Source organism: Platichthys flesus, chromosome 13 (genome assembly GCF_949316205.1).
Source record: "Platichthys flesus chromosome 13, fPlaFle2.1, whole genome shotgun sequence".
In the NCBI taxonomy this organism is placed as follows: Eukaryota; Metazoa; Chordata; class Actinopteri; order Pleuronectiformes; family Pleuronectidae; genus Platichthys; species Platichthys flesus.
This window is the reverse complement of record NC_084957.1, coordinates 8414677-8427762: the sequence shown is the minus strand read 5'-3', so window position 1 is coordinate 8427762 and position 13086 is coordinate 8414677. Positions and strand designations below refer to the sequence as shown.

Here is a 13086-nt window from a genome sequence, read left to right as displayed (position 1 = left end):
TAGATAGATAGATAGACAGACAGACAGACAGACAGAGACACGCTTGTAATGACGAGTGACAGGTTGCCAGGTTGGCTGCGTTTTGCTGAGGCTGATAGGAGGATGCTACCACACAAACCTGGCAACTGGGACTATGCTCTGGTAACAGCAGCCAGTATGGCGGACAGCGAAAGTGATTTGGAAACAGACGGACTCCAATCAGCTCTGGACTCACTGTGTGAGAGACACTGCAGCGACGAGTCGACCCTGAACAGCAAAGACTACTGCTCTGAGTTCTGTGAGGTATGTCGGACTCCATTCGGCTGCGTGGTTCACCTGAGACGGTGTCTGTTTATAGCTAACGCTGCTAGCTTGGCTAGCTAGCATTAGCTGCCAGACTAGCGGTATTAATGCACTTGTGTAGCTAGCTCCGAGTGAGCGGTAGCCAACCGGAAACCCAACAGAGGCTCAGAAGGATGTGTGAAGTTATAAACCCGCTGTAAGCGGGCTCAATAACTAACTCTGCTAGTAGTTGTAGCTGATATTTGACAATGCACAGCTTTTTAGCAAGTCCGTTGAGCTAAGCTAACTATCGGTCTGTAGTGTATCATGTTAACTTGTGACAACTGTTTACATTCAGCATCTCTGAACTCATTTCAGATGTTCGATGTTGATGCAAGTTCCACTTTCGTCAGATTCATCAAAATTGTGGTCGTCAAAACTCGCGTTAGAAAAAAACAGTGACAACCCTCAAAACATGGACCTCATACCCTGCGACAGGAATGCTAATTTGAGATGATATGAACTCATAGCAACAAGTTGTTAATACAGCAATGACTCGAACCCAACGTGTTCAGATATGCATGTTCAATGTTATCGATGTCTAAACGTCCCACTCAACTTGTAAACATGATTTGGCCACTTGATAAACTTAATAGGATCGATGCCTGTCATAGCTCAAATCCTGTCCTATCAAATGCATAGATGTGGCCGGCAGCAAAGTTATAATGCATGTTGAGAATAGCATGACTAAACAAAAGTATCGCATACACTATCTGTTTGACATGAAGGACACAATCACTGTGGATCCCGCACACACTCCTCTATCAGAAGATAAAGAAGAAGTACATGGTCATTTAATAGTCAGTAAGTGTCCCTGATAAGCTTTATGTCGACCACACACCAGATGCAGTTCAGATAAATAATTAGTGAAGACAGATAAACTTCCATTCTCTGACAGAACCCTGCTCATCATCAGGATCATCCACCACCTCAACTTTAACAAGCTATAAGTGGAATACATGAAAGCTTAAGTTGGAACTTCGATTTTTCAACCTGCTTTGTATTCTTACAAATATCTTGTATATATCTCATCATATATAGTATATGAAGATGAGCTATGTTAAAGTTCCCACTCAGTGTTGCCTGGGCAGAGATACGTCCCATCTTTTGTTGCCAACTGAGTATTTTCCCTCCCAGGTGGAATTGTGTTAGAACAACTGTTCTAACAACTGTTAAAAAAGTGCACTTTTGCACTTTTTTGTGTGCAGTCGCAACAAGACAGGTGGTAGCAGAATCAAAGCATCTAGATAGAACAACTATAAGATAATAATCCAATATGTATGGAATAAAACTATTTTGAAAATGTATTAAATGAGCCCCAATACACTGTGGAGAAACTGTGCCATATGGAGGAGGACTACAACGTTTCTCTGACTCCTATGAACGGTTTAAGGACCCCGGCTCCACCGCTAGCATTTGTAAACATACCTGAGGCGGATACCTCATGTCAAGCATTGAATCGGAGAGAGGTCTGAAAGCCTGTTCCATTATAGATGTTGAAGTATTTCTACCTTATTAGGGGAAGAAGAATATCAGTTTCTTTCTACAACATGTTCTCTCTTTGGCATAATGAGTTTTTGAGTATAGCATATTTATCAAAATGTCTCTTCTGTTCCTTCCGTCTCTCCACCCATCCATATATCTGTATGTAATGTTGAAAGTATATCCCTCAACAGCAGCTACAGGTGTTTTATGTGTTACAAATCTAGAATAAACATGCAAGTCTATTATAAGTTTTCATTCCTTTCTTTGCATAGAGCTGTCTCCAGCACTGAAAAGCAACAGCCAATCGTGACTTCTGATTTGCTATTTCTATTACTCTATTATTTCTTCTACTGAAGTCAGAATGTTAACCAGCTAACCTCATCCCCACTGGCCCATTTCATCACTTTTGTACACTAAGTCCCTGTAGCATCCAATCTGTCCTGGCAAAGTAGTGCTGCTCAGAGGGTGTATTATAACTTCCTCTTTTGTAAACACAACAATGGAAGAAGCTCGTGGCAAGTGAAAATCATTACCATCCACTCCGGGCAAGAAACCACAGGCAGAGAAAACGTACAAATAGCTCATTCAAATGCCGGATTTAAAATACTAAAAACAAGTTCAGTGTTTGGGTGTAGTACTATGTAAGATTAACTCTTGTTGTGTTGTTTTTATGTTGTTCCATGTTTTGCTTTCCAGCTGGTTGAGGACTACACGGGGCAATGGCAAGTTCCTCTTCCCCAGCTCAAGCTGCTGCGGACAGCACTCAGCAGTTTCACCAAAGCCACTGCTGCCTTCCCCGATGACTGTCAGCACATCTACCATGTCCTCAGTAGCCTGGCCCTGTAAGTAGTTGACTTTTTCAATCTAATTTGATTAACTGGCTTATAAACTTCAGCATCAAACCAGTTGCTGCCATGTGTTCATGATGTCTCTAGCGCGCGGTGAATTTAGAAATGAGAAAAACAAATACAAAAACAAAACAAATATCTCAGGATTAAAAAGAGGAGGCATACATGTAGAAGAAGTCGACAAGTATGTGAACAAGAGTCGAGGCTGTAAACAAAAAAACATGTGATTTTCACACCAGGAGTTATAGGTTAGGTCCTGCCTCCTGCATGCTCTACCCTGGCACCACCCCTCGACTCAATGCTTTGAATGGGTTCTTGTTGTTGTGAACACATTTGACCAGGACCATTTGCTGCTGTATGATTCATTTGTAAAATGGAAAATGTCTAGTCCAAATTTTCTGGGCATTATCCAAACTTCATGTCTGAAACCAACTTTTTCTGTTTGTCTTGCAGGAGCTTCTTTGAACTCATGCTGTTTTTCAGCAAAGAAGAATTTGTGGAAACACCTTTAAAAGACATCCTTGATTCCTTTCAGGTGACAGCTTTTACTTGCAGCACCTGTATCGATAGTATTTTCTGGCTATTATTAACCCAAGGATCTTGACAACATGCACTTGGTCATTTAAAAAAAGGAAAACATTCTACCACTGTTTGCAGGAGTGTCACTTTCAGCTCCTAAGGCACAGGAATGGCTACTTTCAGCATGTGAAGCAGACCATCAAAGCAGGAGGCCCATGGGAGAATGCAGTACTACAAAGAATCCTGAAGGAGGCAGACTTGCCACCCAAAGAGGGTAAGCTCATAATCACAGCTGATTAAACAGTTGATATGCTGCACTCCAACCCCAAGAAGTCTTAGGTTATAAACACAACCATCTTAATGGAGAGGTACAGGTAGGACAGAGTGTTGAGAGATTAGTAGAGATATAGGGACGTATTGATATAGACTTTCCTGTCTGTCAATAATCACTATCACACTGCAGTTTTTGCAAAAATCTAGTCCAATCGAAATTGACTTGACAAAATTGTCATATATTTGATGTTTCATAAGATGCTATTATCAAACCCTTTGCACAAATAAATGTAATTGAAGCTTGATATTTTACAGTTTAACCATAATCGATTTTACATTGGCGCATATCAGCAAACAAATATAGATACAATGATGAAAAGCTTGCAGTGGCTGATAATATCAGCCAACCGATGTATTGATCGGGCTCTACAAATTACCCGAGCCCAATTTGTATGAGAATACCCCGATATCAGTTAAATTAACACATATAATTTGCTCCCATGCAGTTGATGAATTCTTGAGCTCTGAGTTGCCGGTGTTCTTGGAGCTCCGGGTTCGGTACCTGCAGGCCTGTGAACGGATGCAGGAGGCCATGGCCCTGGCTAAAAGCTGCCTGGAGAATCGTGAGGCTGGAAAGCATCTGTTCTTCCATCAGGCGTACCTGACCTGTCTCCACAAGGCCTCACTGCACGAACATCTCCACAAAGAGGTGAGAGAAGAAAAGCAGCACAATTAAACTGAAAAGATCAGCAGTCCCTTTATATCTTAGGCTGAGATACATGGATTGGATTACAGCTGCCGATGATCATTAGGAAAAAGAAATTCTGTAAAAATGAATTGTTGTACTAAGTATGTATGCATGTACCTCTACGCATCTTCCTCCTCAGATGGCAGAGATTGACGGCCGAGATGCAGTGGAGATCATCTGCAACACAGAGAGTGTGGAAAAGGATGAGCTCCTGTTGTCACTGTGTAAAGCTTTCCTGACTCAGCATCTTCACAATGGGGACATGTATTACATCTGGTTAGTGTTCAGACAACGACTTCACACAAATATACACTGAAATATCTCCGAATTTTTTACAGTTGAATGTTTCTTTCAGTATATTCTTTCTTGTTTTTTTTTGTTTTGCCTACATGTGTGCAAGTGGAGTTGTTGACAGGATACATACATTGATCTCTTAGTTGGTTCAGCATCCCTTTGTATATATATGTTTGCTGTTTGATGAAAACATAACTAAACTATATGTATTTGACTCATCCTCTTGTTTCCATGCAGGGACCTGGTGTTCATCTGGAGTAGGCTGCACCTGCGGGCCCATCCGTCAAGACAAGGCTTCCTGGCTGAGTGCCTCAAGTTGGCTTCCTCTGCTACCAATGTCAGAGCCATCTTTCCTTTCATCAAACTGCTCACAACAGAGGTTCGACAAGACTCAACACACTGTGCTCTGGAAAAACATTTCTTTGGTATAGATCAGGTTCACGATATAAAACATTTTCAAAGCTTAGACTGTTCAGGAGCATTGGCTTCAATGATAGTGAAATGAAAAATTTCTGAATCAATCAGGTCAATTATGTCTTTTAACTATAACCCAGTAAAGTGAGTGAGCAAGAAAAAGAGAAACGCTCTGAATACTCTCTGAAGCTGCAATAGATTTCTTTAATTCAAATAAAATGTGAACAGTGCAGGTGTGCAGTCAAAATGTATTTTTATTTTATTTATGTTTTCACTCATTTGATTCTTCTATCCACTATTTTACCTTATTTAAATGACTGTGTCTTTCCACCAGGTGGGTAGTGAAGGGATCCAGGTCTGTGTGGAGCTTTGTGCCAGGGCCCTGCAGCTGTGTGACATGCAGGTCGACTCTGTGACCTGCTCTCTGGTCTGCAAGACCATCGCCTTCCTTCTGCCTCATGACCTGGAGATCTGTCGAGCTTGTGCTCTGCTTGTCTTCTGTCAAGAACGCAGCCTGGAGGCTTACAGAACCGTCTGCCTGCTTTATATGCATCCCGACCAGGAGCCCCATCCAAACAACAGCACTGTCCGGACCAACGTCCGCTTCCATATTCTACAGGTATGAGGGAGTAAAGAGGGGCATATCTTCAACCTCTTATAATATACTGGCTATATTCGCTTTTGGATTTTTGCCTAACATTGCTTCCCATCTTTGTTTTCCAGATGATGAAGCAGCGCTTGTGTTTTGACCCTGAGTTCTGGAACCTCCTGACCCTCAGGACACATTGCATGGAGCTGATAAGTGACAAGGTCATGAAGGCTGCTGTTATGAATGAGATGAAAGAAGAAGAAAGGGAATACAGTGAAGAGCTGCTAGCAAATTGTTCAAATGACTCATGTTCTCAAGATCTTAGTTTGTGCCAGTGCAATGAAGCTACAGTTATGAAGCAAGAACTTCCAAAGGAGCCGATTGTAGCTGAACCGGCAAAAAAGTGTGTTCCTCCACCAGATCAAGTTCCCTTGAAGAGGATAAAATTGAGGAGAATTCAACGAAGGAGAAAACATTCTGTGTCTGATGATGAACCAGAGCCTCGTGATGATCCAGAGTTCAAATACAATCTCCAGCCCACCTCTTTGATCAATAAGCCCATGTATTCACTAAGACGCAGTCACACTGACAAGGAAAACGCTGCTTCCACAAAGTTCCCTCTAAACCGCAAACGAGAGTATCTGTCTCGATGTGTGAAGAGCCAAATTTTGAAAAGGAAAGGCCAGAAGAAAAGATGGTTGCAGGGACTTCCAAGGCTGGAGCAGGTACAGACTGTTAAAGAGTTAAAGGTCCAAGTTAAAGGGAAGAAGAGAGGTCGGAAGCCTTTATTCAAATATGAACTCTCTTATCCTGATAATGAAATATTCCTGACAGTAGACAGATCTGGTTCCGACGAGGAAACTGACACCGAGCTGGAAATGCCACATCTGGTGAATGAACTTGAACAAAAACGGGAAAACGAAGAGACTCATCTTGAGCCGGTAAATGATCTTGAAAAGGAAAATACTGTGGTTGCGCAGGATACTGCCATGGTCTGTGTGAATAGTCTAACTGAACAAATCCAAGAGGAATCTCAAACACGCCTTGGTTCAAAGCTTAGTGAAGGTCCTCCTTCAGAGACTCGAGCTTCCATCCCTGCCGTCGAAGCGGATCCTGAGCTCGATGGACCACTCTTACAGTTACTGGAGTGTCCAGTGGATCTGCTGCACAGCTACTCCCTTAACTCCAGAAAGCCTGAAGAATCCTCCGTGGCAGATGGGCTGGATGGTGATGCAGAGGAGGAGCCCCAGTCGCCAATGGAAACAGAAGTCTCAAAACTCAAGGTCAGTTATTTGTTTGTAGTCATAGTTTGTAATTTTCCCCCAAATTAACTTGACAATACCATACATTCTAATTTGTATTAAATGCTGCAGAGGAATCTATGTTTACACACTGAGGACAGTATTTCAAAATGATGCTGTGTCGGCTCTTATCACCACAAACTCTCCAGACATCTCTTCAATGTGTTTTTCAACGGGTTATTTTTGCTTTCAGGAGATATTTGTTCTCTTTTGGTTTTAAGTTCATTTTTGGACTGAATGGACTTTTTTCTTGTATGAAACAAACTTTATTTGATATTCTCCTGTCTTTTTTTTTCTGTGTGACTTGTAGCACTGATTTCAGTGGTTTGTGTCTTTGTCTTTTCTCCAGGTGCAAACCAAGAGAACATGGAGAGACAGAATGCTCCGTACTCAACAATACTCTCATTTGTCCCACCACTGCACTCTCTGCCGTAAAGACTATAAAGGCTTGAACGTTATGAGGCATGCTCTGTCACACCTCAAGAGAAGGAAAATCAGATGTATACTCTGTGGAAAACGCTTTAAACAGTTCCATTTTGCCAAAAAGCATGTTCTGGACCACTTTGATGAAATGTGCAAACAAAAACCCAAGGAGCCCTGCACCATGGACACTCCAGCGGCTAATGGAGTAGCAGAAAATGCTGAAAATCTGAACCACCCTCAGAATGAAATTCAGACTCACATTTCTGATGAGGACATTGCTGAGCGGAAGACAAGCAGCAAAATCAAAGTTTCCAGCCTCAAGAGAGAAGATCGCATCATCAGAAACCTCCGCACCCTCATCAAAAAGACGTCTGTGCTTCACAAGAAGTGCAAGAACCCTAATGCAAACATTTTCAAGCGGGTCGATTTCAAGGATGAGCAGGTCGTCATTACAGACGGCCAGGTGATCGTACGAGAGCCGTCTGTGATTGAGAGGGAAGGGGCCGACGAGGACGAGAAGAAGCCAGCAGAAGAAAATGGCTTTGGTGTGGATATCACATATCACCTCTGCCCGTCGGTGTCGTGTGATCGAGTTTTCTTGAAGGTCAGCACCACACTGACGAAGCACGCTCTCAAATGCCACATAAAGGAAGAGGACGTGCTGGAGAAGACTTTTATTTGGGCCAAGCACAAGTGTAGCCTCTGCCTCAGGTAGGATGTTCAGTATGTCAGACATCACAGACAAACTTATCAACACTTTAACGTGATTGTTAATGACTGTATCTGCACTCTAAGATTGTACCTGTACCTGGATGTCTTATACATTAATGCAAACATACTCTTGACTTCTGGCTATTCTGGCCACTAAGACAGAGTCCTGAATCTATGGTAATAGATACAGTTCACAATGAAACAATAGCATTTTGAACCTTCTCATATTGTTTCCTATATGTCATGCACCTCATAATGATTTTATATCTCAGCTCCTCTTGATTATCTTTCTCTCACTATTACTTACTTATGCCAACACATGTATACACACACAAAGGTTGACAACAGACATATCTGTAAACTCAGACCGGGTAAAAATAACATTACTTGGTCTTCGTGAATTAAGAGTTTAGGAAGTGAGATCTGATCACAAGTCGTCGCTGAACACAAATTAAAGATTTACTTTATTGTCAGGTGTGATCAGATCTCTGGGGGTTGAATTTGATATCAGGTCTGAAAAATGGGCAAATGATAATTTAGTAGTTCATAAACAATACTTGTTAACCATCTTGATATGCTAAGTTCTAGAACAGTCTCCAACTGTACAGAAATCTAAAATATTTACTCCCTAGGTGCTGATTTTACAAAAAACTGGATCTTTAATTTTACCATTCTTTTATACGTTGTTTTCACTGTGCTTTCCTTCAACAGGCAGTTGCAGTTTCTCCAGAATTATAAGGACCACATGAAATTCCATGATAGTCCTCTGCAACACTTCTGCTACCATCAAGAGTGTGACCAACGTTTCTTTACGCAGCAGGAACTGAAGGACCATGTGAACACCCACAAGCCCTTCAGGCCCCAATGTCCCTTCACAGACTGTGAGAAGCTCTTCTCGAGCCTTCAGGGCCTCTACGACCACGAATGGAGACACTACATCCCAGCTCCTCAAAAAGAGGAGTTTGAGTTAAAGGGCGACAGAAAGATAACGCAAAATTCAGAAGCTCCGTGGAAGCAGAGGGTGAAGGTCGAGGAGTTGTGGCTGCAGAATAAAAAGGGGCAGATGGAAAGTCCTATCCCAGATCACCTAGAGGCCTCGCATGTTGAGGATCTCGGAGAAATGAGCCAAACTGAGAAGCAGGATTGTGAAGCAAATCTTTCAAACAGCAGTGAAGACCTGTTGAAATTAGATGATCTTACAGAGAAAACAGTCAGTCATGATGACAACGAAGACACCATCAATGGATTTGAGGATGTGGCAAGTTCCCATCCTGGAAGTGAAAAAAACACTCCACCTAAGAAAGTTCGTAAGAGAACGCCAGTCCAGTTGGACCCTCTGAATGTCAAGGACCTTGAGGATTTGTCCACTTTGGCTGAGGGAGTCCAGCAGAAACTGGGAGAGCCGCATATCACCGAGCACAAGACCTTCAAACCCGAGGATCCGGTCTACGCCACGTTCGTCAAAGCCCCCTTCATCCGGCCGCCGCCCTCCACCTACCTGGATGAATCTCTGCTCTCCATGCGCAAGAGGAGGGCCCCCGTGGAGGTTGTTCAGAAGAAAAATGTCTACTGGAGCATTAAGAAGAAGAACGAACCCGCGCTCAACAAGGAGCAGAAGGTGGACAACACGGCCCCTGAGCAGAAGAGCAGACAACGCTGTGACAAATGTTTGTCCTCCTTCGGCAGCTTAGAAGAACTAAAGAAACACCAAGCTCTTAACACCTGCTCTTCACTGTTTGGCTTCGATTCTGACGATGAGAGTAAGTTCTCTTGAATCACTAATTCTGAAATATATGAAGTCATTATGATGTGAATCATTCTAACGCCTTTGGATCTTCAGTTAATTGTCTCTTCTATGTTTTGTTCTTATTTTTAGGTTAGTGCTTGAGGACCTGAAGCTGGAATGACCATTATACTCCATCACCTGGCTCAGGGCCAACCTTGAACATAGATCAACACTGGAACCTTTTCTTAACAGTCAGATATCACTCAGATTATTGCATTCATGGACACCTCTGTGTTAACAAAGGCAGGATATGTGCCAAAATGGTTATTTGGAGGATTTTATTTATTCATAAATAACATCTTCAATATTTTCTCACATTTTAAAACAAAAAATGGGACATTTTCTTCTCGTCCTATCTAAAAGTTACGCTGGACAATGTGTGAGAACTAGGAAACCAAATACAGCCCAGGACAGCCTCCCGAGAGTCAAAGTACACAATAATATCTATAACTTCACGCAGATCAGTATTTATTTTTAGACCATAGAATGAAAGTGTTTTAATGACAAAACTTGTCTGGACACAACGCTGTTAAGGTATAGTGCCACATTATGTGTTAGGTTAAAAAATATCATGAGCCTACTTGCTCATCAAATTTCTATTCCCCAATCTGGTTTCCCAAGTAGCTCAGAAGAAGCAAAGCCGGCTGTACAGATGAATTCAATATTTTTACTTTTCTAACAGAGGTAGACATGGCTTGGTCGGTAATCAAGTACAATACAGGATTAATTAGAATTCCGAGCCTGCCTGGTTTATTATTAGTTCTTGTCTTTCTTGGTCATACGCTGAACAGACAGGAGATGTGAGCCTGAAGTAAAGATTTTCATTTATTCATGTTTTAACAAGATTTTTGAAAAACAAAGTCCAACTCCGAGAGCACAGAGAGTGCATGTTGCTCTCTCTGTTTTGAATGTACAGTCTTCCAGATGAATCATGTGCCTCTCTGAGTTCTTTGTGTAGAGGTCGTATGAAAAAACATCGAATTATACACAACGATAATTGTGGATATGCAAAATTACACAATTAAATTTTATATTTTGAATAAATCCTCCAAACCTTTATCAAATAACGTTTAAAAACATAAAGAGGAAGTGTTTCCAGTGCCTGTGAGCTGCTGCTTGTTTGAAACAAGGCACAACAGCTTTGTTAACTGGTCTTCTGGTGATGGCATGTCAACATTGATCAAAATGTCTGACCGTGTAAATCTGCCTCCGTACTGTCACAATAGTTCTCTGTACAGCATAGGAGTTATTCATAATTATATTAGTGCCAATACTGAATCAGTGTTAGACTGTTGGTGAAATTGAACATTGAACCAGTGACACCAGTTTTCTTTGAATTTCAAATATCTGGTATTTCATCCTGTAGAATATCTGAGACGGTCCTCAGTTGTGTATATACTTATGAAAAGGTTGATCTGTTTGATAACTTTTTAATGTAATGCTTTTATGTGACTGTGCACTTAAACCTGCTTATTTATATGTAAAAATGTGAATAGATTGGATTTCTACAGGTAATGACTCATCTATTTTTCATAAAGAAAAGGTGATTAAATTTGTTTGAATAAACAAATGGTGAATCTAAAGTCTGTTGTTGATCATAGTTCATATCAGAGTCTAGAATGTTTTGGTTTCTTATTTTTCATGGTCATGAGACAGTTTTGTATAGTTCTTGTTAGTGCTCGAGCATCGAACAGTGGGAGGCCCTATCTAAATTGTAAGGATTATTATTAGTAATGCTGCCAATTTTAGGGGTTCAGTATATTGCCGGGATGCACATGGGGAAGAGTGGCGATTGAACCCACGACCTTCTTGTTGGGGAACGACCAATCTACCGACAAGGCCACACTGACTGCTCATTCCCATGAGGAACTATGCGCAGCAAGAAGATGGACAAATTATTGTTGGTGTTTGTCATTCTATGCTCATTTTGATACACACTTCAGAGAAACTACTACATATATTTGAAAGCCTTACTTAAAAGTTATTTTAGATTTAGACTTTTAGATACTGGATGATTTAACATGCTTTAAAAAAATTAGAGAATAACCCAGTAGTTTCAAACCTTGGCTTCTGACGCCTTACAAGAATCACAGTGTGGGACACATTTCATTTAATATAATTCAGAGAATTCATGCAAAACCTTCTAGTTTATGTTCGGTGATCAAATAAATGACATTGTTCCCATCTGCTGGCACAAGGAGTAAGGGTCATTCATTACTCATTAATTAAATCAAACCTCCGACCTCCAAAACTTTTACTTTGAAGGTGAGCTGTTTCTCTGTCCCCCTTTGAGGCTGCCCCCTGCTGGCTGCTGGGTTCCTCTGCTGCTCTTGCTTGGTTTGCAAATTTCAGAAAATGGCCAATTTCACAATATTAAAGAAAACGGAAAAAAATAACTGGATCCACCCATTTGTCCAGATCGACGTCAACATTTAAAGAGATCTTTCTTGGTCCCATATTTACAACAAGTTTCATTCAAATCCATTCACTAATAATAGTGGTAGTAGAATTAGCCCTATAAAAAGGGACCTGGGGGCCCTCCTCTGTCACCAGTTGTCTTGGGTAATTGGGGATTAAGTTTATCTGCCTGTCAATTCCTGCAGGGTGTGTGAAGAGAACTGGAGAAAACACAACAACAAATCACAAAACACAATGGCAAAAAAAAAGAAGAATGCAGTGAATTTTAAAACCTCAAAACAAATTGGAAAACACACATTTATAGCATGAATGTGCCATTTAGAGCAAATACATGTGACGTGCCAGTAGGAGAATAAACCAAATGGTATATATGCTATTTAGCACATATACAGTATCTGGCATATGAGACAAATTAGACCCTGAGCACAGCACATATTCTTTAAGGTCGTGGGAAATTGCCTCGTCTAACACCCGGTGCTGTCAGTGATGTTCCCTGGGGAGTGTACTAATAGTTCAGCTGCAGCAGTTGTTCGTGTGCTATGGACTTCATTACAAATGGTAGTTCAGTGAATGTAGCACCTCACAAGTATGTGTACATGTACATGGACACTGTGCTATTGTAAGCCTTTATATTAAATATGTTGTGAAAATATTTGGCAAAAACTGGACAGAATACTGTTGGTAGTAGCGGCTGGTTACTAGTTATTCCTTAGCAGTGGTATCTCTGAATAATTATACCAGCCTCATCTGAGTTGAGCTCCTCACTGACAGACAGGTAACAGCCCAGCAGCAGCCGGGTGTGTCAGAGTGGGCTGTTGGCGGTCTGCACCAGCTCCACTACAGCGGTGAGTTAGACTGGACCTGGAACTTTGTCCTATAGCTGGTGATAAAAGGGTTGGGATACAAGTTGCATCCTTCATCCCTGGTTTTCAGAATAGAAATACAGCACGATCCTC

General features: G+C 41.4%; 1 protein-coding gene across 1 annotated transcript; it reads left to right on the top strand.

Moving 5' to 3' along the window:
* The first annotated feature begins 144 nt into the window (after positions 1–144).
* Positions 145–11806, top strand: LOC133967483 (zinc finger protein 654-like). Its single transcript, XM_062402955.1, has 12 exons — positions 145–282; positions 2503–2648; positions 3108–3189; positions 3312–3447; positions 3953–4155; positions 4334–4470; positions 4726–4867; positions 5237–5521; positions 5626–6774; positions 7142–7926; positions 8638–9686; positions 9803–11806. Exons 1-12 carry the CDS (start codon positions 157–159, stop codon positions 9805–9807), a joined length of 4245 nt encoding a protein of 1414 aa, XP_062258939.1. The 5' UTR covers positions 145–156; the 3' UTR covers positions 9808–11806.
* The last annotated feature ends 1280 nt before the right edge of the window (positions 11807–13086 follow it).

What these genes read in the sequence shown, in the direction of transcription:
- LOC133967483 (XM_062402955.1), top strand. Translation starts at nt 157, where the DNA reads ATGGCGGACAGCGAAAGTGATTTGGAAACAGACGGACTCCAATCAGCT. An exon ending in ACTGCTCTGAGTTCTGTGAG is followed by an intron (nt 283 to 2,502) that starts GTATGTCGGACT and finishes TTTGCTTTCCAG; the next exon opens with CTGGTTGAGGACTACACGGG. An exon ending in GGGGACATGTATTACATCTG is followed by an intron (nt 4,471 to 4,725) that starts GTTAGTGTTCAG and finishes GTTTCCATGCAG; the next exon opens with GGACCTGGTGTTCATCTGGA.